The sequence below is a fragment of the Vidua macroura genome, chromosome 6, assembly GCF_024509145.1.
Source record: "Vidua macroura isolate BioBank_ID:100142 chromosome 6, ASM2450914v1, whole genome shotgun sequence".
NCBI classification, from domain to species: Eukaryota; Metazoa; Chordata; class Aves; order Passeriformes; family Viduidae; genus Vidua; species Vidua macroura.
Genome location: NC_071576.1, coordinates 43552914 through 43574400, shown reverse-complemented (window position 1 = coordinate 43574400; position 21487 = coordinate 43552914). Strand labels below are relative to the sequence as shown.

General features: G+C 39.6%; 1 protein-coding gene across 1 annotated transcript in view; it reads left to right on the top strand.

Annotated features, from left to right (window-relative positions):
* The window catches only part of LDLRAD3 (low density lipoprotein receptor class A domain containing 3), a 108177-nt gene extending 91728 nt beyond the window's left edge, over positions 1 to 16449 (top strand). The window contains exons 5-6 of the mRNA XM_053980926.1: positions 11540 to 11876; positions 13501 to 16449. Of these exons, the coding sequence (XP_053836901.1) occupies positions 11540 to 11876; positions 13501 to 13762 (599 nt within the window). The 3' untranslated portion in view covers positions 13763 to 16449. The remainder of the gene's footprint in view (positions 1 to 11539; positions 11877 to 13500) is intronic.
* The last annotated feature ends 5038 nt before the right edge of the window (positions 16450 to 21487 follow it).

Here is a 21487-nt window from a genome sequence, read left to right as displayed (position 1 = left end):
TGAGAACTCCCAGTTTCTGATCCTGGCTGACAATCTTTAGCTCTGCAACTTGAAGCGAATAGTTTTATTAATTTAAGTCTTGCTTTTTAGGTAAGGAATAGGTTTACCTATCTTGTTGGATTGCTGTAACATTTATGTGATTTGTCTTTAAATACTTAAAGAAATAGTACTATAAAAATACTATATTTGGCCATTTGCATCTGTACTATAAAGGAGTAGTAGCAAATGGTTTTGTTTCTTCCTCTTTCAAATTAGATAAACTCTTAACCTTTGTTAAGAATGATTTTTAAAATTGCAGCAGATGCTTTTGTGTGTGTGTAAATGGAAACATGTCTCAGCTATTACAAATTATGCTCCCTACAAGCTTTTACCCAGCCCACACAGTCCCCCAGCGTTTGTTTAAATTTAGTCATGAAGCATAATTTTACCTATTTTCTCTTCTTTCTGAGAAGTGTTTCATTAAATTTGTCTTTCATCTTTTCCATTTTACCCTTCTTCACCTTTAGTTCTGATCTGTCCAGTAATCTAAGAATTAGTCACTGAGCTTATTTTTTATAACCAGTGGCTATTATAAATACCTCAGTCATATCTCCTCTTAATAATATTTTCTCAATACTAAATAAAGCATGCTTTTTTTCTCTCTTAATATTTAAGCTCTGTTTCCCCCATTCATCATCTTTGTTTCTCATGCTGCACTCTCCATCAACCTAATTCTGTCTTCAACTAAGCTGGCCAAAATAGACTGCCAGTGTTCAAACATGGTTTCATTGGGGTTTTGCAGAATCATGCCATAATACAGTTAATATCCTTTCCTTGTGATAAGCCAGTTTTCTATTAACCTTCTTTACCACAGCTATGCATTAGCTGAAGTTTCTGTCAATAAAGGTTCGTTCTCATGTGACACATTAGCTAATTCAGTGCCTTTTAAACTATGCTAAGCTGTACTAATCATTATTATTTGCCTCCAGTCTTTTCAAGGAGAACAAGAACTATAAGTATGCCACCAAAAATCTCTTTATTTGCCCTTGCATACAGTAATTATCTTGACAAAGTGATTAATAATTATGATTCTTGCCTCTTAATACAAATTTTAAAATACATTTTTCTTTCTTGCATTGTACACATGCTTTTCATATCAAGAATTGTACAATTCAGTATGACTAGTTTAGTCAGTCAGCCAGGGTCAAAGGGAAAATAAATGTTTCCACAATCCCTCTGGAAACAAAAAGCAAGACTACATCTTCAGCAAGAATAAAATCTGGCACTCTCACATTCATTAGGCTGCATTTGTCAGTGCTGAATAAACAGCCTTTCATCAAGTGCAGCAATTTTCTCTGTTCTGTAATTAAAGATATTTTTTGCTTAATTTATTTATATGAAAACTTGCTGAAGTGAGACCAAAATTTTTATAATGCATATTTAAAAAAACAATTCTGGGTTAAGTCCCAGGTACTGTAATGTCTTGATTTACTGTCTGAAATGTTACGCTAAGTCCATCCATGGGGTAAAGGTATCCAAGTGTCCTCTGCACTCCAGAGGAGGAGATGAGCTCCTTCTTCCCTTCTGAATGCATGGTTAGCTTCTAAGGCTTAAAGAATTTATTGATTTGTCAATGAAGTATGAACTCCCACTGAACTTGGGAAAATAATGGGATCATTTAACAAGTGATATAAAATTCTTTACAAGAGGACCTCCATCCTCATTGTTAGGAGCTGATTTTTGTCTATTTTCTGTTTATCTGAAGACAGGTTTGGTGAAACAAACACAGGTTTGTCCGCTCAGGAGAAATAACCCAAATTTAGGTTTTATGGGGTGTTTTGGGTTATTTGATTGGCAGGGTTAAACTGTTGTTATTTCTGACTGCAGGCCAGTGTATACATGAAGGACTATTGGAGTTCTCAGGATATTCCCAAAGCACAGCTAGACCATTGCTAGCTCGAGGGGATCTGTTCCAGTGCTGCATTCTCCTTGCCACTTTTCCAAGTTGCACCTCACACCAGAGCTACACTTGTAGGTAGTAAGTTACTGTGGTGCTTTGCCTTTGGAGGTAAGTGGTTCAAATTCAACTTGGACTGCCCATACTTAAAATTTATAGGATTTTTTTTTATGTAAGTCAGGAAAACTTTGAGAAACTCTCCTGAGGACATACACGAATGATGATCCCATGGTAAAACCATCAGAGTGGTCAGTGTAACTGGAAATCTATAGGCATGGAGGCACATGGTGCTGCTACTGTTTATTCACTGGCAGAGGTGACAGCTCTAATCAATTAGATGTGTGAAATAAAGCTGTGATTTCTCACATTAGTCATTTGGGACACTTCCCTGCAGTGTTTGAAAACCCTGCACTTACACTGTTAGAGCAGACATGGTTTTGATTGTCATTAATTTCAAACTTCTGTATTTAAAAATATTAAAAGCTTCTCTGCAATATTTTCCTCAGCCTAAACAATCCCTTCTTGGTAGTGTCTATGTAGGCAACTGATACTTCATGTTTTTCTCCATCAGGCTCTGATTCACCTTTGTTTTATTTTAAAATAATTTTTAATTTTCATCTCATCTAGCAGGGTTGCTGTTGCTTAACAGCAAGCTGAATAAGCATCCTCTGTCATTCAGGTAATTACTGAATAGTTTCAGGTTCAGAGCAAAGCCTTTTGGACCCCCCTGAAAAGCTTTCAATTTTCTAATGAGCCACAGCCTTTGAATGTTTCCCTCCCACTCCCTATTTTCAGTGTCATCTTCTCTGATCAAGTGAGATTTTTATCAGAGGGTGAAAAGCACATGTTTATCTTCTTCCTGGTGTTAATGCCTTCCAGTTGCTTGTTAGTGTCCCATTTGTGTACACTAGCTTTCAAATGCAGCTTTTTTCTTTTTCTTCTCTTTGCCTCATTTGCTTCTCTGTTCTTTCTTCCTCCCTCTCTCTTTCTCTGGCATTTGACAGTCTGAGTCTTGTGATCAGAAAGGCCAAAAAGGGCTGTGCAATAGCTACTTTCACAGCCAATTGCTGTCTTCTCTGCTTTTGTATTTTGCTCCTCTTTTTTTTTTTCCTGTTGTATGTAACAGATAATATTTAAGGAAATATTTAGAATTTGATTTGCAGCCAGGTACAATGTTTGTTAAGACCTTCCTGAAGGTGGAACCTGAACACAGTGAAGGTACCGAGGCCACTGTTTGGCAAGAGTTCCTTGAGTTTCAAAAGCTTGTGGCTGAAAGGAAACATTAGTTTGTATGTCAAACAAATGTAATGCAAAGTCAGGATAATTTTAACAGGGAAAGCATCTCATAATGTAACTTCATACAGGTGCATTGTTTGTCAGAACCAAGCACTGAGCTTATCTTGGTTTGGACTGAGTGTCTACCCACATTGCTCAGTTGCTGTAGTCTTGCTTTCCTCTCCAGTCTCCTCTTGATTCCTAGAGCCAGAGGGTGTCCTACGGGCTCTTGCTGGAGTGGATTTGCTGCTGGTTTCTTCTGTGGCATCCTGGAGGCAGTCATTGAAGGGGCATTGAGTAGGTATGAATGAATGGGTGATAGAAAGGGATTAGGTGACCTGGAAGGTACTGTTTGTCTCTGCGGATTTGTTTCTTTTTTTACTCAGGATCACAACCTGCTCATGGTTTCTAGATTGTTAGTAGCTTCTTGAACAAGTGAAGCTATGTGTACTGTGTATCTGGCAACATCTATTCTTCATGATTCTGGGAAATAAGTAGGATTGACAATATTAATATGTAAAGCAGGACATGCATGTTGTACTGACGCTTTTCCAAAAATCAGAGCCATTAAAATACAGTTCGTGAATGATTAGACTAAATTTATAGACTGATTATAAACTTACTCTACAATAGATTTAAATCACATTTAAGTAGTATTTCTTGCCATGTATACCTGACTGCAGGCTCCATAAATCCTGCACTGCATTTCTTCAAGCCTTATTATCCTTCTTATGCTCCAGCTGTTCATAGCGCTAATCAGCACCCAGGAAAAAGTTAATGGGCACATTCTAGCTGAGCACTGTGTGTCTCTTCTTGCCAGCCTCCAGAATAAACACTATAAAAATGCAATTCAGCTGTCCTGCACAGCATCCCACATTCAGCTTTTTCCAGACATTCTCTTGAAACAACATGCTTTTTTTTCAGGCATGTAGATCACTCAAGATAAATTTGTAACAGTTTTGCAATGGGTGTAATTTCTTTTCAGAGTTGACAGATGATAAAAACACAAGCATTTAATCGACAGATTTTAATTAGTTTACTTTTTGTTTTTATTTGTTGGGGTTTTTCTGCCTCCTAGATATTCACATGATTCCAAGGAATGCTAGTGGAGTATGTCCTGGCAATTTGGATTCTAAACACTTAGGGAATAGGAAAAGCAAAGCCACCCATGGCCTTTGCCAAACCTGTTTTCCGTCATACTTTTGACTTGGAATTGTACTGATGACCTTTCAAAATTAATCAAGGTAGGGCATGCCTTTGCACTGGCAGGAAGCTGATACAATGTCCAGTCTCTTACCTGGCTCAGAGCTCCAATTAACCTTTGCAGAAGACAGGACAGTGCATTTGCACATACATTTGCCAGTGATGCCAAGGTTATTTGGTAGAAAATAGTATAAATAGTTAAAGAAGTGAAGATGAAGCTGATGTTACAGAATCAAAGAATCACTAGGCTTGGAAGGGACCTCTTGAATGTCTCCAGAGAGGGAGATGCCATGATTTCCTCAGACAGCCAGTTCCAGTGCTCTGCTGCCCTCAATGTAAAGGAATTATTTCTCATGATGAGGTGGAACTTATTCTGTTTTAGTGTATGTCCATTATTCCTTAGATATTGGAGAATGAGTATGCTTGGGTCTTGCTGGTTGAATTTCAAAGTTCTGTTAACTTCTCCATTAAAACATTATACTGTTTTAACTTTCAAGACTATCCTGTACTACTCACTAATGGTACACAAGAGATTACACAGCAACCGAAGACCCCAAACCTGGACATTTATGCAGTTGGGGAATACTGTGTGAGACTGGAATATCTCTTGGGAGATTGGAGGAAGGAACAGGCTATGCTTTAGGATCAGTGGCTATTATCTCCAACTTAGGCACCTTTCTTGTAATGGCACTAGAGCTTGGGTGGTGTGTAGTTGTCATGTGTCTCAGCAAGAGCACCAGAGCATGTTTTTGCTATGAAGATAATACTGTTTTTCTTTCTTGGAAGCAGATTATTGATTTATTTTATAAACTTGGTCCACCAAAGAGCCTTCTGGTGGGTGCAGTTAGAGATTTTCCTTCTGCAGAACATGTTTAATTTAGTGCTTGGGAGGGGCCAATAGTAGCACAAGCCCCTAAAGCTTTCAGTGCTGCAGACTCTTCCTCTCATAAAATGTTATAAGAACTCCATAGTAACTACTTTTGTGGTATCCTTCTTGATAGTGACCCTACATTTACAAACTAGAAGGAGGAGACTAACAGGACAAAGTTCTTCCTTTTTATGTTTTACCTGTGATTTGGACCTGTTTTTTGTAGTGGCTATGATTTAATCAAAGTACACCACTATCCTATCATGTGTCCAGGAACTGCTGCATAGATCAATGCTGGAGTAATCCTAAATTACTTTTGAGTAACACTTTAATTTCCTCCTTGGTCTCCCTCCAGCTGCCAAGTCTGGACCTTTTGTTTCTGTGCTTTATGGCAAGTTTTGGCTTTGCAGGTTTTTACATTGCTGCCAAGTTATTTTAGAACTTTGGTTGCTATGACTACTGTTAAGTATTTCTTAGTTCTCCACTTATTTGCTCAGTTTGCTGCTTTTCTTTTATCTATGTGTGTGTGAAGTTCATGGAGTAATTATCCTGCCCTGCAGAAGATAAAAAAGGATGGCATGTGAGAGCTGAGGCTCTTGATCTTCAGGCTGACTCAGCGGCTCATTTAGAGCAGCTGCAAAGACTTGAAAGCACAGCTCTTGTAGAGCGTGGTCAGGATGAGAATTTAAGTCTGGGGAGGAAGGCACTGGTAATGCACCCATTCTGGTGCACTGAATGAGACATGCTGGCACTGCTTCTAATTCTGCTGACTGCTACTCTCCTTAGGTTTATCTGTGTCTTGCTAGCTACTTTTATAACTATATATAGTTCCAAATCTTACACTTAGTTTTACATTCTTGGGACCAATAACTGTTGTTTTGCTCAGAGCCTCTAAAGTGCATTATACAGAGAAATTTTGTTTCATTGCTCAGAGCTCAAGTTGTTACATTAATGCCAGTAGTGATGTAAATATAATATATGTCTGTGTACAGCTAACAAGTTCTTCATATCAAGAGATCCTACTGTGTTTGTGCAGGCAAGGTCATGACTGTTTTTCCAGTCATCTGAAAGAATAGGTAAAGACGGAGCATCCAGTGGTATTTAAGGCTTCTGATTGATGTTTGAAACACTTGGACTTTTCAGGAAAATGTAGTTCTTGTCAGTATGAAAGAGCTTTGGAGAATGTCCTGGGAATGTGGGAACATCGCTATCCAGTTTCCAGGTGAGGCTAGCTGGGCAAGGAGCCAGGCAGAGGTGGTGAAAATCACCTCATGGGCAACTTCAAGAGCTGGGAATAGATCCACCCTTTGTTCCAGCTTCTTAGATCAAAGGCTATTCTGTTTGCTGTGGTTCTGGTCTGTGGGCATTAGGGACACTTGTGATTAGCAGGGAGTTAAACCTTGGTGCCATTTGAAGCCACAACATCTGTGCAGATGCCCATTGTCTGTCTTTGTCTGTGAAGCCATTACTGTTATAGACATACCTGGAAGGAGCTTCATCCTGGTGCCTTCCCAGCAATCTTAGCTATTTACCGAGTAGCTGTTGAGCAAAAATGTAATCATATTGTATTCCTCTGGCCAATTCCCATAGATAAGGCCTGCTTAGTATGTGCAACACCTCCATTAGTGAGTCTCTCTTCTGTGCCTGAAACAGAGAAAGCCATAGCAAGGCAAAAACATGCTTTGAATGCAGTTGAAAACAAATCCTTGTCTCTGGTGTCTATGGGAACTGTAAAGCTGTTCAGGAGGGGAACAGTGGTAACCTAGCAGGAGGCTTCATGAGGTCAAGGTGCTGTGTTGTCTGAGGGAGATCTTGTTTGTAACACTGAGAAGGGCAACAGGGAAAAAAGATAAGTCAATTAGAAAAACATCACTAGAATAAAGAACACTCTGAGTTCAGTGCACAAGATCTATGAAAGACTTGTTTTAGTGGCACATAAAATCATCAAGAATGAAAAATTTAATAAGAGTTTTGGGAGACTTAGCTGGATGCCGTAAGAACTCCAAACACAGAAAATAAATAATGTGCAGAGGCTCTGCCTGCATTTGATTTTTGTTGTCTTTAACCTTCCAAGCTGCAGCTCTGCACTTTAACCAGTTGGAATTTAAATGTGTTGTTACAGTAGCATCTTTGTTGGAGATGGTCGGTGACTCGTGCTCATTAAGGCTACAGATGTCTGCTCAGATTATGTATTTCAAAAGCTTTTTCTCCAATGAACTGTGAAAAGCCAGGCTTGAGCAGAGGATTGTGAAAGATAAAATAATAGCCTCTCATCCCTATGTCTGGCAGACTTAATGCAGTTACTCTCAGATTTTTTTTAAACTTTGAGACAGCAAATTTGTTCACAGTCAGTAAAATAGACCTCTAAGCACAACCTGCTAAGTTTCCTTTATCAGTATTTTCCTAAATTATTCACAAGGCTTTTTACACTCCAAAAATCTCTAATCTGTGAATTCGGTATTTCCCAGATACCGGGGTTTAATAGGCATAAGTGGCATTGATAAACTGTTTGTATGTGGCATGATAGAAAACTGATCTTCTTAAGGGGAAAAAAAAAAGACATGAAATAGTAAATACTCCATGAATCTAAATGAAATTTGTTTGCCTACTCACTCTTTTTCATGCATTTGCACTTAGTAGCAGAGCAGACAACTTTTTAAACCTACCTGGATATAGTGCCTGCTTCTCCTGGGAGATAACTGAATTACCAAGAAATTCAGTTAAATGACTTTTGTGATGTGTAAACATTTGCTGAAAGTTATTAGAGCAGAGCTAAAGAGTCATGGATTTTGTTTCCGTAAGTAGTCGTGCATGTCCAAGAGACAGTTTTCAGGTGTTCTCTATATCTCACTTTCTCCCTTTTACATTGAGTGCAAAATGGATAGAGATTCATCAGGCAGTCTCAGCTCAGTACCCCTCATTCCCTTCCAAACCTCTGAATATTCACCAGGCTCTACAAAAAAACCAGAATGTTATCAAGGCATTCTAAAAAGTTGCTTATTTCAACATGATCAGCTGTATAGGAAGACAAAGCAAAAACTTGATTTAAAAGTCTCCTATATGCAAAACTGTCTCATAGTTCTCTACTATGTTTTGTTTTAGCTGTGCCATAGAGCAATTTTCTTGTCAAAGCATTACTTTGGAAGACCATTAAGGGCAGTTCACCTCTCTAGGACTGCGAGCCATGCAGTGTTGAGAAGCTCAGGTTCCATCTTTTGCAGACTTGGATTAATTTGCCTTGATAGCAAGAGAGATTAGGTACAGGTTGGTCTTTTGTGGAATAAATTATATCACAGCCAAAGTGAAATGCCACTGGACTTCACTTTTGAGTGTGGATTGCTAAGAGACCTTAAGATTATATCTTCTTGGCCCAGAAAACCCACCTATAAGGCAAGAATAATGTTATTGTGGTGAAAAAAGACTTAGTTTCAATGGTAGCTGAAGCTTCCTAGTTAGAACTCCATCTCAGGTACAGTCTTTTCCTTGATAGACATAAAGACTCTGCATGTTTAGGGAGCTGGATTCTTTGTATGGGGAGGGTGCCTCTATGCAAATCCTCAACACTGCCTGGGGTGAAAGAAAGAGCACTTGACAAATGAACCCGATTCTTTCCTCTTCACAGGATATATCTGTACTCCTGTGTGCTGCTTCATGTTAGAGACACATGGGCTAGAATTAGCTGAAATGACAGAGATGCTCATTCCAATTTTAAATGCAATATTGCTGTGTTGGCTGGTTCAAGGGTTGTACCAGACAAGACTGTTCAAAACAGCACCCTAGTAGCTCTGCTTCTGGTTCAGACACCTCTACACAGATCCCTAGGCATGCCCTTAGATTGCTCTGGGCTTCAGAAAGACAATGAACTAAATAGGAATATGAGAAACAGATCTAAACACTTGAAAAGGAATAGAGTTACTGGTAAATAAATGATGCCACAGTAATCACAAATCTTCAAAACAGCATGTTAACTGCAAAGTTATCCCAAATCTCTGCAAAATATGTCTATGGTTGTCGTATGAAAAGGATTGTAAAACTAGGTAAGAGATGTTTTGTTTCACACTATTCTGAAGGTTATCAGATCCCATCTGACTTTTGACAAAGGAGTTTTTCTTCAGCAGTATAGTTAACTTGTTTGTATTTGTGGAACTGGCTCTTGTAGGACCTAGATGTTATCCTAAACAGGTGGATAACTTTAAAAGTTTGGGGAAAGAGTTGATGGATAATTCACTTCTCATTTTTCTCCCCTTTTAGTAAAATGGAGATTATACAGAGAAGAGACTGTGCTGCTGCAGAATGACTCCATGGTAACTAATTAGGTCTCATCAGGTCTGCAAAGGCATCTGGTTTTCAGCCTTATGCCAATGCAGTGTAACCAGTGACCCAAGTTGAATGAGAGTCTTGTGGTATTTTACTGGGCTGTCATAATAGATTTACCTTCCTTCCACCTGTTGTAGGTATTAGTGTTCATCCACAGGTCAGTCCTTGCAAATAAACTTCTTGATGCTTGCATAAAAGTGATCTGCTTGTCATTATATTCCCTGTGCTGGCCCTTGTTTGTGATGCATGACATGAATTCATTTCTCAGTTGTTGAATTTAGGGAGTGTATTAAAGGAGCCAGAGTAATATGTGATGAGCTGTAATTAAAATTACTAATGCATGTCAGTTCCTTTCCTTCCTTCTGTTCTCATTTACATTCCTCATGCAGACTTGGTTCACTTTGCTGAGTGAGCCAGAGACCAAATGTTGACTGGAAACAGTGATTTCTGCTTTCTCTAGCACAGTTGCACAGGGAAATAAAGTTAGCAAAGATCCTACCTGAGGTGTTACGCTAAGTATCAGGAAAAGTCTGGCTTGCAGCTGGCTTGCAAAGCTCTGGTCTGTGGTTGTAGAGGCATCATCAGTGAAGCAGCTCTGAGTGGTAGTTTTCATAGCTGGTGGCAGGACCAATAGTCACAGAATGGCTTGGGTTGGAATGAACCATAAAGATCATCTCATTCCAACCTCCCTGCTGTGAGCAGGGACACTTTCCACTAGACCAGGATGCTCAAAGCCCCATCCAGCCTGGCCTTGAACACTTCTAGGGCAGAGATGGGGCATCTACAGCTTCTCTGAGCAACCTGTTTCAGTGCCTCACTACTCTCATAATGAAGAAATAATGTTTTCTTTGTTCTGTTAGAGTCTTTTTTTTCCCATCTCATCTCTTCTTATGAAAGTATCTATGCTTTAAAATGGAGATGTTTAAAGGATTAGCCATTTTATCTGACTGACAAATGCAGAAACTATTTTTAGTGATGCTAGAAATTGTGGTTTGGTGTTTAACCATGGAAGTGAACTACCAAAATCAAATATTGAGAGAGATACCTAAAGCATCTTGGATTAAAACAATGGGTGCTTGAGTAAAGGTCTTCCATTATGCTGGGCACAGTCAGTGTATATTTCATTATCTGTTGTTAGAGAAATATGTTGGTGGCTCTGTTGCAGTTCTGAATGACTGAAAAACAGTTTTGCTTGATGAGGAAAAGAAAGGAAAATCGTATGCCAAGACTTACCGTGCCAGCCTTCTGTAGTAGGAAATAAAGAATTTGGATGGATCATGCTCTTTTAATTGTGTGGATTTGAGGTTCTGTTTGTTTGGTTTGGTTTGTTTTTTACTGAGCCTCATATTTTTCTTGAGGTGGATGGATGTCAGAATAGCCTGTTTGAGGCTATAAGGAATTACAGGCTGCACAGAAAGAGAAATTCCTGTCCAAAAATAAATTGCTCAATGGCTGCAAGACCTTGTGGACATGGGGCTTAAATGGTGTCAGTGGAATATATAGTCAAAAAAAAAAAAAAGTGTTGTGCCTTCTACATCTCTGATTCTAGTGAGCTTTGCCAGATGCAGCTGAGATATTGTGGTTATGGCTTGGAACTGGATATCTCGCCTCTGGAAACAAAAGCTGTGACTGTTAGGTAAGGGTGGGGAGATACTCCCATGATAATGCTCATGCTACTACAGTGTGTATTTTCCTCTTTCTCAGCTTGTCTTTCCCTATAGTTTACTTTCTGGCACTGCTGTGGATGGGAATGGACTGAGGGATACCTGCCAATCTCCAGTTTGCATGCATGTGCTTTTAATAAGCTAATTTTTCAGAATCTGAAGGAAAAAGGGAAACTTTCTTTTGTCACACAGCGTGTTAGCAGAAAACACAGCATAGGCCAAAAGCAGTTTTGTATTGAAACCCATCTGAGGCTTCCTTTTCCTTTTGTCTTGCAGAGGCAGGCAGCGGCCAAGATTACGTGACCTCCGAAAATCAGCTGCTTTACTACCCGAGTATTACCTACGCCATCATTGGCAGCTCTGTCATTTTTGTCCTTGTGGTGGCCTTCCTTGCCTTGGTGCTGCACCACCAGCGCAAGCGCAACAATCTGATGACGCTGCCAGTGCATCGCCTGCAGCACCCCGTGCTGCTGTCTCGCCTGGTGGTGCTTGACCACCCGCACCACTGCAGCATCACCTACAACGTCAACAACGGCATCCAGTACATGGCCAGCCAGTGGCCAGTGGAGCTGGACTCCCCGCCATCCTATTCAGAGGCCGTGCTCGACCAAAGGTATGTACAGGAGCTGATTCTGGGCTCACCAAAGCATCCCTCTGCTGGATGCAGCTCTGGTAGTCTGTGCTGCTGCTCCGCACTTTCTGCTGCTTTTGACAGAAGTCCAGTGCTGCACTTCAGTTGCCTGCACAGGATCAAATTTCAGTAAATCTGAGCTCATTCTGTGTATGAAAAATTCATGGTTCTCAGGTCTGTTTACTGTTACTGGTATTAAAAGGGATTTGAGGCAAACTCAAATCTCTTAGCACATATTGGTAGTAAGATTTTAAGAATAGCAGGAGAATGTATCACTTGTCTAGTAATGATAACCTGTGCCAGTTTGGAATCAAAATGTGAAAACTGAATTTAGAGTTTCACCAAAAAAGCCCAGGTAAATTGTAGGTCATAGCAGTGAAAAAATACAGCCCTGTTCATTTATGATAAGTATATAAAGGTGAGAGCGTTCTTCAATTCTTGTATAAAGACACTGTATCATTCTTCTGCTCTGCACTGCTTTACCTTTTACCAAGAGAAGAAAAGAACAGAACTTTGGAATGGAAAGGACTCTTCCTAATTTAAGTAGCTGAAAATGCTTTGAAGTTCCGTGTGGGTGTGGCTTGTATGTGATGCTTTTGTGGTTATGTAGTTATGACACTGGTTTTATTTGTAGATGATTAACCTTCATTTTAACCTCTGTCTGTAAAGTCTTTCCAAACAAAACTTGTAAGCAGACATCCCCTGTACCTAAAAAGGATATGGTACAAACTTCAGCAATTCAGATTGTTGACTATCACGTTGTTGATATTTACAGTACGAATTGTGGGATTTAAGAATAATTGTGAATTCCTGTTCTCTACTGCTTTTGGCTGCAGGACCCTTGTCTTAATGTTGACTTTCATAATAATGATATCTTTTCATTATTAAGGACAACTAAATGAGCAGGTGTTCAGATTGTAATCACTTCTCACCTGAGCTGATAAAACCATCAGCAGTTTTGGAGCTAATTGCTCCCAGTGCCTGTTATCAATCTGCTCAACCCTTACTTGCTTGCTATCAGAACAGTTTTCCTGAATGCAGTGCTCATCTTGCCTGTGCCTACTTAACAGTTGCTCTGCATGTGATCTCATGACAGCCAAACTGATCTGACAGTGTGGAGAATTCAGTTTATTTATTTCTAGACTGTAAGCCACTAATGTCTGTCACTTAGTGGAGGTTTCCTTGAAGTTTTCTTCTGCTCACATCATCATCTCTAGGTGTAAATCCACCACTTAATATTACTTCTTTTAGTGTTTTCTCTGGTGTAAATGTTAAACAGAAAAGTTTTTTACCTTTTGCACAGCTGTCTTTGAGCCAGCTTTGTTGGAAGTCCATAGCCATCTAATTCAACATGTGGATTGTTAAACAGGTTGTAATTACTATGTTGCACCTTGGCCAGAAACCTTGCTTCCCAGTGGTGGTGTGGATATTTTGAAATTACCTGAATAATGTGAGCAGGTCTGAGATCTCTTGATACATCATAATTGAAAAGCTAAGAAATACTGTTTGTTTTTTTCATCATTGGAATACTATGTACTATGGAATACTATGTACTATCTTCTGTCCGAGTTTTCAGTAACTTCTTACTCTGTTGTGTGTCTTACAGCAGACCACCTTGGTTTGACCTTCCTCCACCACCTTATTGTTCTGAATCGGAATCCCCTAATCAGCCAGACCTTCCTCCTTACCGCTCTCGCTCGGGAAGCTTATCCAGCACAGACACCCCTGTGGCAGAAAGTCCTGTGGGTACATCCAACAGCTGGACAAGAGATGTCCATGGCAGCATGGATGGGCACAGAACTCTGCTGGAGAGGACAGTAGATCAGAGTGATCCTCTGGTCAGCCACACTGCTGAAAGAGAAGTGTAACTGCTCCAGTAGTTGGGATGGCCAGAAGGCATTTACTTGTGTCTGTGTGGGTTATTCTGCTGTGGTTAATAGGTTTCAGGGGGACATGTGCCTGAACAATGACTTACTTTGAATTCACACTGAGTTAATATTTGAATTCAGCATTTTGGGCTCATCAAAGGCAGAGCAAGGAGAGATAAACCTAGAGTCACATCCACTCTCCACAGTATTTCTGTGAGCAAGTTCTGGTTCAGACAAGTAAGGGAAGCATCAGTGCTTTGTCAAAAGAACTCATGTGGTGTATTTATTGGACTGCTTACTGTATATGAATGTATATATGTCTGTGTATAATATTTACAGAAGTTGCACACGAGAGTTCTGCCAGAAGGACTCTTGTTTTCAGACTGCCTTCCACATGGCAGACTGCCTTTCAACGTGGGAGCTATTTCTTCTTCAGTCTGGTGCCAACTGGTGGTCACTGAAGCACATGAGAGGCACTCAAGCTGCTTGGAGGTCTGGTGCCAATGCCAACCTCCTGGCAGTGCCCAAATTGCATAAAATCTCCTATTTGACCCATCTCTGTGTGGCCTGGAACATTCTCACTGTGAAGGAGGCTTAAGCTTGTGAGGATCCAACAACTCTTAACTAAGCAAGGTTTTTTTTTTTCCCAGATGCCAGTATCTAGGCCAAATTTGCATGGGTTGTCTCAGCAACACCACAAAGGTTGGCTTACCTGTCAAATGTCAAGGCTGAGTACAGAGGCACCAAAGCTTCTCAAAACAACAGAGCAAGACTTTTCCTGTGTGGCATAACATTACTCCATGTATTCCCTTTTAAAAAAAACCCCACAACTAAACAACAAAACAAACCCCCAAATTGTTCCAGCAAAATTTTCAGCACCAAAACTGCTCTGAGGCAAACACCCAGCACAGAAAGCTTTAATGTCAGTGAGTAGTTGTTATATTTATAAAATACCTGAAAGCAGGTCATGCAGTGAAAGGTGTGGGCTTGGCATCCCATCTGCAGCGTATGTGTGTACATGCATGGATACACGTGTAATATTGTGTGTAGGTATGTACATAGTGTATCACTTGGGTTTAGTTCTACTACACCACAAGAACTCTAATGTCAAAGTTTTGGTTTTGATAAACTCATTGGTTTTCACAGAGTTTGTATTATTCACATTCATTTGGTTGAAATTCTAGCTTCTGCAGCAGAATTATTTATGTCTGTTCTGTCATAAGTCTTGTAATGGTCTCCTGTCAAATGTGTTTCAGTGCACCTTGTTGAATCACCATGTGAAAGCACCTCTGAGGTTAAAGGTATTTAGAGAGGCAAGAGGGAAGAAGCTGTGAATTTAAATGCCACTGCAGTGCTGTACTTGTGCTCAGTATACAGAAAAGTGCAGTGTCTTCCTCTTGTCTGGGGGGAAATTTGAAAAATTATTTATGTTTGTCTATCCCACATTTCCCACTCTTTCTATGTGAAAAGGAAGAGTGTCATTAAACAGACCTTTCTGTTTAAAGGAAGGGAAGGAAGCTGACTGCCCACACCTTCTGCTTTCTTCCTCCCCATCTTTGTAAGGTTGAGTCTTTTGCCCAAAGGTTACATGCTCAGAGCCCAAGAATTTGGAGTGCAAGTAAGGCAACAACTCAAAATCAGTCTCAGTTCTCATAAATACACCTGAATTTTTAGGGAAGGGGTTAGGGTGTTGTTGTTTTTTGGGTTTTTTTTTTTTCCATTTCCAGCTTTGGAGTCTGTTGCCACAATATGCAAGAGGCACAGATCAGAGAGATTTACAAGCGCAGGTCATTCCAGGACTGAGGACATGGTGGGGAATCCTGGAGAATTCTAATGCTGATGGGCTAGGCTGACTTTGGAAGCAGATTAAGGGCAGCTTTCATTACAGGCTTAGGCAGCCTGTGGTGAAGTGCATTGGTCAAGATGCTCCTAGGTCCTTGCAAAGTAATGTACAGGAGTGGCTCAGATTTCATCCTTGCTGAGAACTCAAGCAATGTAATTATGCTGTCCTGCACAAAGCAGGATTTAGCTTTATTAGTGACTGACCAAGGTCATAGGCAGACTGTTGTCTTTGCACAGAGCAGACAGCTATTCTTTATTTTACAGGTAGATCAGGCTCAGGTATGTGACTGAGTTAATAGTACAGGTGGGTGCAGGGACATCTCCTGTGATCACTGGACCCTGCTGTCTCTCTTGCCTTTCAATAAGGTTCTGCTTGGCCTCTGTAAAAGAGCTGTGTTATGCTGTATGAGAATTAACCTTACTGGTTTTCTGTTGCAGTTTTAGAAACTTTGTATTAGTCTTGAAAACACACCATTGAAGAGTTTGCAGTAGTTTCATTGTAATTAGGTATCTTTTTAATTTTAAAGTTACCTAAAGCTGTATTAGTGAAACTAAATCTTTGTGTCCACTACCCCTCAAACAAGCCTTCCACGGGGGATTGCATTTCACCATGTGTATTCTAAGACACCAGAGGGTGTGCAGCCCAAATACCGTGTGCCTATGGCATCTGAAAAATGTTGCCTCACATTACTAAGATATAGGAAAATAGTAAATATAGCCTGTTTCTTCTGTTTTCTGTGTCAGTCACTGTCATATATGTACATACATATATTAAATACTCTTTCAGGATGTATATATTCATGTAACTTTTGCATTAAGATAATCCATTTGGACTTTAACAAAAAAAAAAAAAAAAAAAAAAAAAAAAAAAAAAAAAAAAAAAAGAAAAAACATTCTTAATGGTGTGATGTTTTCCCTTCCAGCTAAGGGTGTATTTATCTTTGTATAGGAATCCTCTAGTTTTTGAGAACACAACTTAAAAGGAGATTGTGCCTTTCTGTTTGAATGTCAATTGGAAAAGCTATTACCTGCATTTCTGGGTGTTGTTACATATGGTTGTCTAGAAATCCAGAAAGAGCATCAAGTCTTGTCTTCCTCTTTGTTGTTACTTATGGGGACCACTGAACTTTAAGGACTACAGCAATTCAGTATCTTTTTCCAAAAAGGTGTGCTAAAACTTGGGGTGGCTCATCTTACTCTAATTTTCTGGTAGTAGAACAGGTTTGCTACACGTATTTCTTTGGAAATTGCTGTAGTATCACACAGAAGTTGTTTATGATGTATAATTTCTTGTGTGTTAATACAGCATTACACTGCATTATTCAGTGGAATCTTTGGGAATTGTGCTGATGAAATTAAATATTTAATTGAAAATCCTGCAGCTTGTAAGGCTGAAGTTAAATGTTCATCCAATACCATGTGGTAGGGTTTCTTTACGGTAGCAGGTAAAATTGGAATTGATCATCGCAATTGTTCTTAACCTTTTAGTTTGATGTTAGTCATCCAAGAGCTTTCCTTTCTACTTAATATTTCAACAAATTGATGTTATTTCAAAGACTTATTTTTACAAAAGTAAAATCAGTTAAAGTTCTTTTCAAGAGCCAAATTCTGTTTCCACATCTGTACTGAATGGTGACCATTGTATTGAGTAGTTCTCAGTGCAGCTATTAATGTATTTGAACAAAAGAGTTTGAAGAAATGACTACTTGAAGTAAGTGAAGGCATGTCAGAAAGAAGGTCATTTAAATACAAACAAATACAATAAATAAAATTCAGGAGCTTCAGCTGTAACCTCTGCTGAAATCAGTGTGCTGTATATTTAAAATGAAGCCAATAGTGATTCTACTTGATAGTAATCTGAAGTTCCTTGTAAGGCAAATTACCATTTGCCTCTCTGGTATTGGAAATGGAAAACTGGCACTGATGCTTTTAAAAGAGAGCCTGTGAATAATTTTCTTGGCTCTTGTCTGCAGTGACATACACAAAAACACTGACTGTGCAATATATAAATAACTGCATTCCTTCTTCCTCTACTTTTAAGCCAAATCACTTTTATTTACACCACTTCACTTTGATACAGCTAATAGGGCCCTTGTGATAGATTTAGAAACTGAGTGGAGGAAAGAGATGACTCTCACTTTAATTAATGCTGCAGCTTGTTAATCTTGTGCTCTTTCCTTTTAGACATCGTAGCAAAGACAAATGGTTTTAATAGATAAGGAAAACTATTAATGATGAAAAGGATGGAGGGACACTGATTGTGATTTTTAATGAACATTTAAAATTGTATAAATGAAGAAAAAATTTAATGCTGTATTTTTAATGCGGTGATCAAATGACAAGTACTGATTTTAACTGTTGCTTATTGGAAGCTACTTTGCATATAATGCCTGGAACTGGCATTATATGGCATAAATGGTAAGACAAGGGCTTTTCTTGTAGTTCTTACTAGATCTGCAGTATTTTTTTTATTAACAAAAGGTTATATTACAGCCATGGACTAAAATATGGACTGCAGGAAGAATTTCAGTACTATGCTGGATCCTGCCTGAATGTATCCCAGTACAGGACTGTGGCCTTCATTTGTCTTTTTTCCTGATCTGAGGGGTTTTGTCAACTTGAAATGGAGAAATTACCTAAATGCTTTAAAAGAGGTTGTATGTTGAAAACCAACCTTGTCTTAAACTTTTGTAAACTGGAAATCTTCAAAAATGTATTCTGTATTCCTGAATAAAATTGGTGTTTTAATAGTGTTCACAAGTGAGCATGTCCCCTGTCTCATAGAGTCTCAGTTGTTCTAGTTTTATAGCCTCCTACATGAGGCTTCTTACAATTTCTTTTACATTCCATGTTAAGTTTTGTTAATCCTTTGTGGGTTTTAAGTATAGTTTTTAAACAAAGTGATATTGGAAATCACATGTACCTGTGTGTAAAAAAATCTACTGATCCATATTTATACAAATGAAAATTGCTTAATATCATAATTTCTCATTTTGCTGTCCTGTTTGTGCTATCAAAGATGAGGCATCAGAACCAGTTTTGTTGTCTGCTTTGTTGCAAAGCTCTAGAGGCCGCAGCAGAGGTTGGTGCTCTGTGCTGGCTGCTGTATATGGATTTAGCAGCAGAGCTCAGGGGCTGTCAGCATTAGCCTCTACCTCCCTCTTTCTGCCTGCCACTTCCCCACCACTCATGTGCCCAGCACAATGTTCCCGTTTATCTCCAGGTCTGTGATCCACATGCCAGCACATTCAAGTGGAGATGCTCTGGGGAGGCAGCGTGTCTGGCTGTGGTCCCGGGTCGGGACTCTGCCCCTGACAGATGCCTTGTGCAGGCATCACCACTGTCAGGGGAACCATCAAAGTCCAGACCCACTTCTTGTCAAAGTCCTCTCACTCAAAGGATTACTGTAAGAAGTACCCTGATGTTAAAAAGTTATTTTCCCAGACTAAGGAGAACTAATTCAAATGTTACGTCTAAATAGTTGAATCTCTGTAAGTATACAGAAGTTGATAGATTCCACTTCCATGATTCTTCTCCACTTGCTAACTTCACAGAGGCATGCCGGTTTTATTGTTATCCTCATTAATTAAATCACATGCCCTGACTCAGATTCTCAGATGGAAATATTTGTTTGGTGCTGGCAAGATGCCCCAAAATAGCTGTGGATCCAGAATTCACACCAGCAGCACGAGGGAGATGGAGCTGTTGAGGCTGCCACAGTGGGCTCTCTGCAGGAGAGGGAATGCTGCGGTCTCAAGGCTGGCTCAATCAGTCACACCCCAGCAAAAGCTGTGCTTGAGAAATGTTGATGATAAATACTACAGTCTCCAGCTAAGCTCCCTAATTAATCTTTTTCATTCTCTCTGCTTTGATTTGTTTAAAGATCCTATTTTTTACACCTTAAAAATTAAATAGGCAGCAGTGATTTCTGAGTGCAACATCTTTTCTTGCTGGTTTGCAAGCAGTCTGTTATTCAGTCAGCCTCAATTATCTGTTGGAGAGAGAACTAAGCAGCTTTTCACTGTTTGGGGAGCTGTAGTCCAAAATGATGTATTGTTATTAATTGAAGCAAAGACATCTTCATGTGTAAATTCACAGCTCTTTGGTTTTCAAAGCAAAGTTGAGGGTATGCATATTGCATAAAGCACTTTGGAAAAGTACTGGATGGATCTCTCTAGGGAATTAACTTTTCTGTTTATCTGCCAAACATACTGTGAATAGATAAACTGACACATGATTCTCTACTCTCCAAAATCCCAGTAGTATTCCTTACCGCCTTATTGTGGGGACCACTGGAGAAGAAGACGTAGAGCAGTTTTGGGGCTGATCTGACCCTTAGCATTTCTATGGGAATGGGGACAAAGTGTTTCAGAAGGTGCAGTTGCTTTGATGCTGGATACCATGCAGAAGACCCCCATTCACTGAGAATTGATTTGGGAGCATCACTTCCTATATGCTTCCCAACAGCCACTGTAAAGGTGGGTTTTCTTTTTTTTCCTCCTACTCTGTTCTTACCTAAGGTTAATTCCTATCAGTTACCCTGAGGTAAAACCTTTCATCTCTCATTATTTGATACCACAGCCTGTAATGCCTTCAGATTTAAACCACTTTCAGCACACAAAATTACAATAACCTTCACCTGTGCAGGAGCAATGGGAGTAACATCTCAGCTTTACCCAAACCTCTCACTTCTCCAGGAGCACCCTGGCAGCATCATTTTGACTGAATGAATCTGAGCCTCTTACATTTATTTACAACACCTACTATTTCCTTGACAGATGCAGGTGGGTCCTGTGGTGGCACAGTGATGAAGAAGTACAATGTTGTGTTTGACAGAGTAGATTTTTCTTCTCATTTGTTGTTGACAGAGTTATTTCAGAAAATGCTCCAATTGCTTCTTGCCCAACGCTGCATCCAAAGTAGCACTATCTCACAGAGATGTGGGGCAAAGGGAGGACAATAAGGTTGGCTGTTTAATGTATACGTATTATATTGTATATGTATATGTATATATTGTATATGTATATGCTTTGGAGATTTCTTATGTGTTCCAGCTCTTGTACCTGAATAAGAAATATTTAAGTACTGCACAATAAGTGAATTTGCAGACTAAGGAAGTATAGTTGATAACTTGACTGTTCTTTTGCTAATTTCTGTTTACTCAAATATGATGCATAGTCAAGAGCAAAAATTCTCCATGCATCTGTTGGCTGTGTTTATTGTTCTCCCTTGGCAATCTGTGCAGAGCAGAGGAGTTAGCAGAACCAATGAATTACCCGAAGTGGATTTGGAGAGTGCTTTGCTTCAGAAATAAAGGAGCTGGCTTACATGTCCACTTGCAAGGTGTCATGTTAGATACGCTGGTTAAGACATGAGTTACATAAAATAAAATCGTACCTGAGCTTCTACAGGATAAAAAAAAAAAAAAAAAGGCAGCAAACCTGAGAGATGCAGCAGATCTTCATCAGCAAGGCCAGTCTAGGAGCTGGCTGCAGGTCAGGGTTAGAAATTCCTGCACTGTGACCCTGAGTGAAGCTGCAAGTGCAGCACCCACAGGAAAAACCAATGGTTGTTTCAGGTTTGATAGCATGAGTTAGTCTCTCTAGTATCTCATACCTGAAACACGTGAAAATCATTCTAGACCAATTGTCAGCTTCCTTCAGGAAGCTGCATGGAAATTGTTTGGCTGCTTTGGTTACATCATGTTTCTCAAGCAACTAACCACTCTCTCTCCCTTTTTATCCATTGCAGAGATGGGAGGAAGATTTGAACTGTTTAAGTAGGGACAGCTGAGACAGGGAGAGACATCAAAATGAGTTTCAGAAATAACAGAACATGCATCTTCCAAGATCTAGCTTCCTGACCACTGGATAGTGTTGTCTT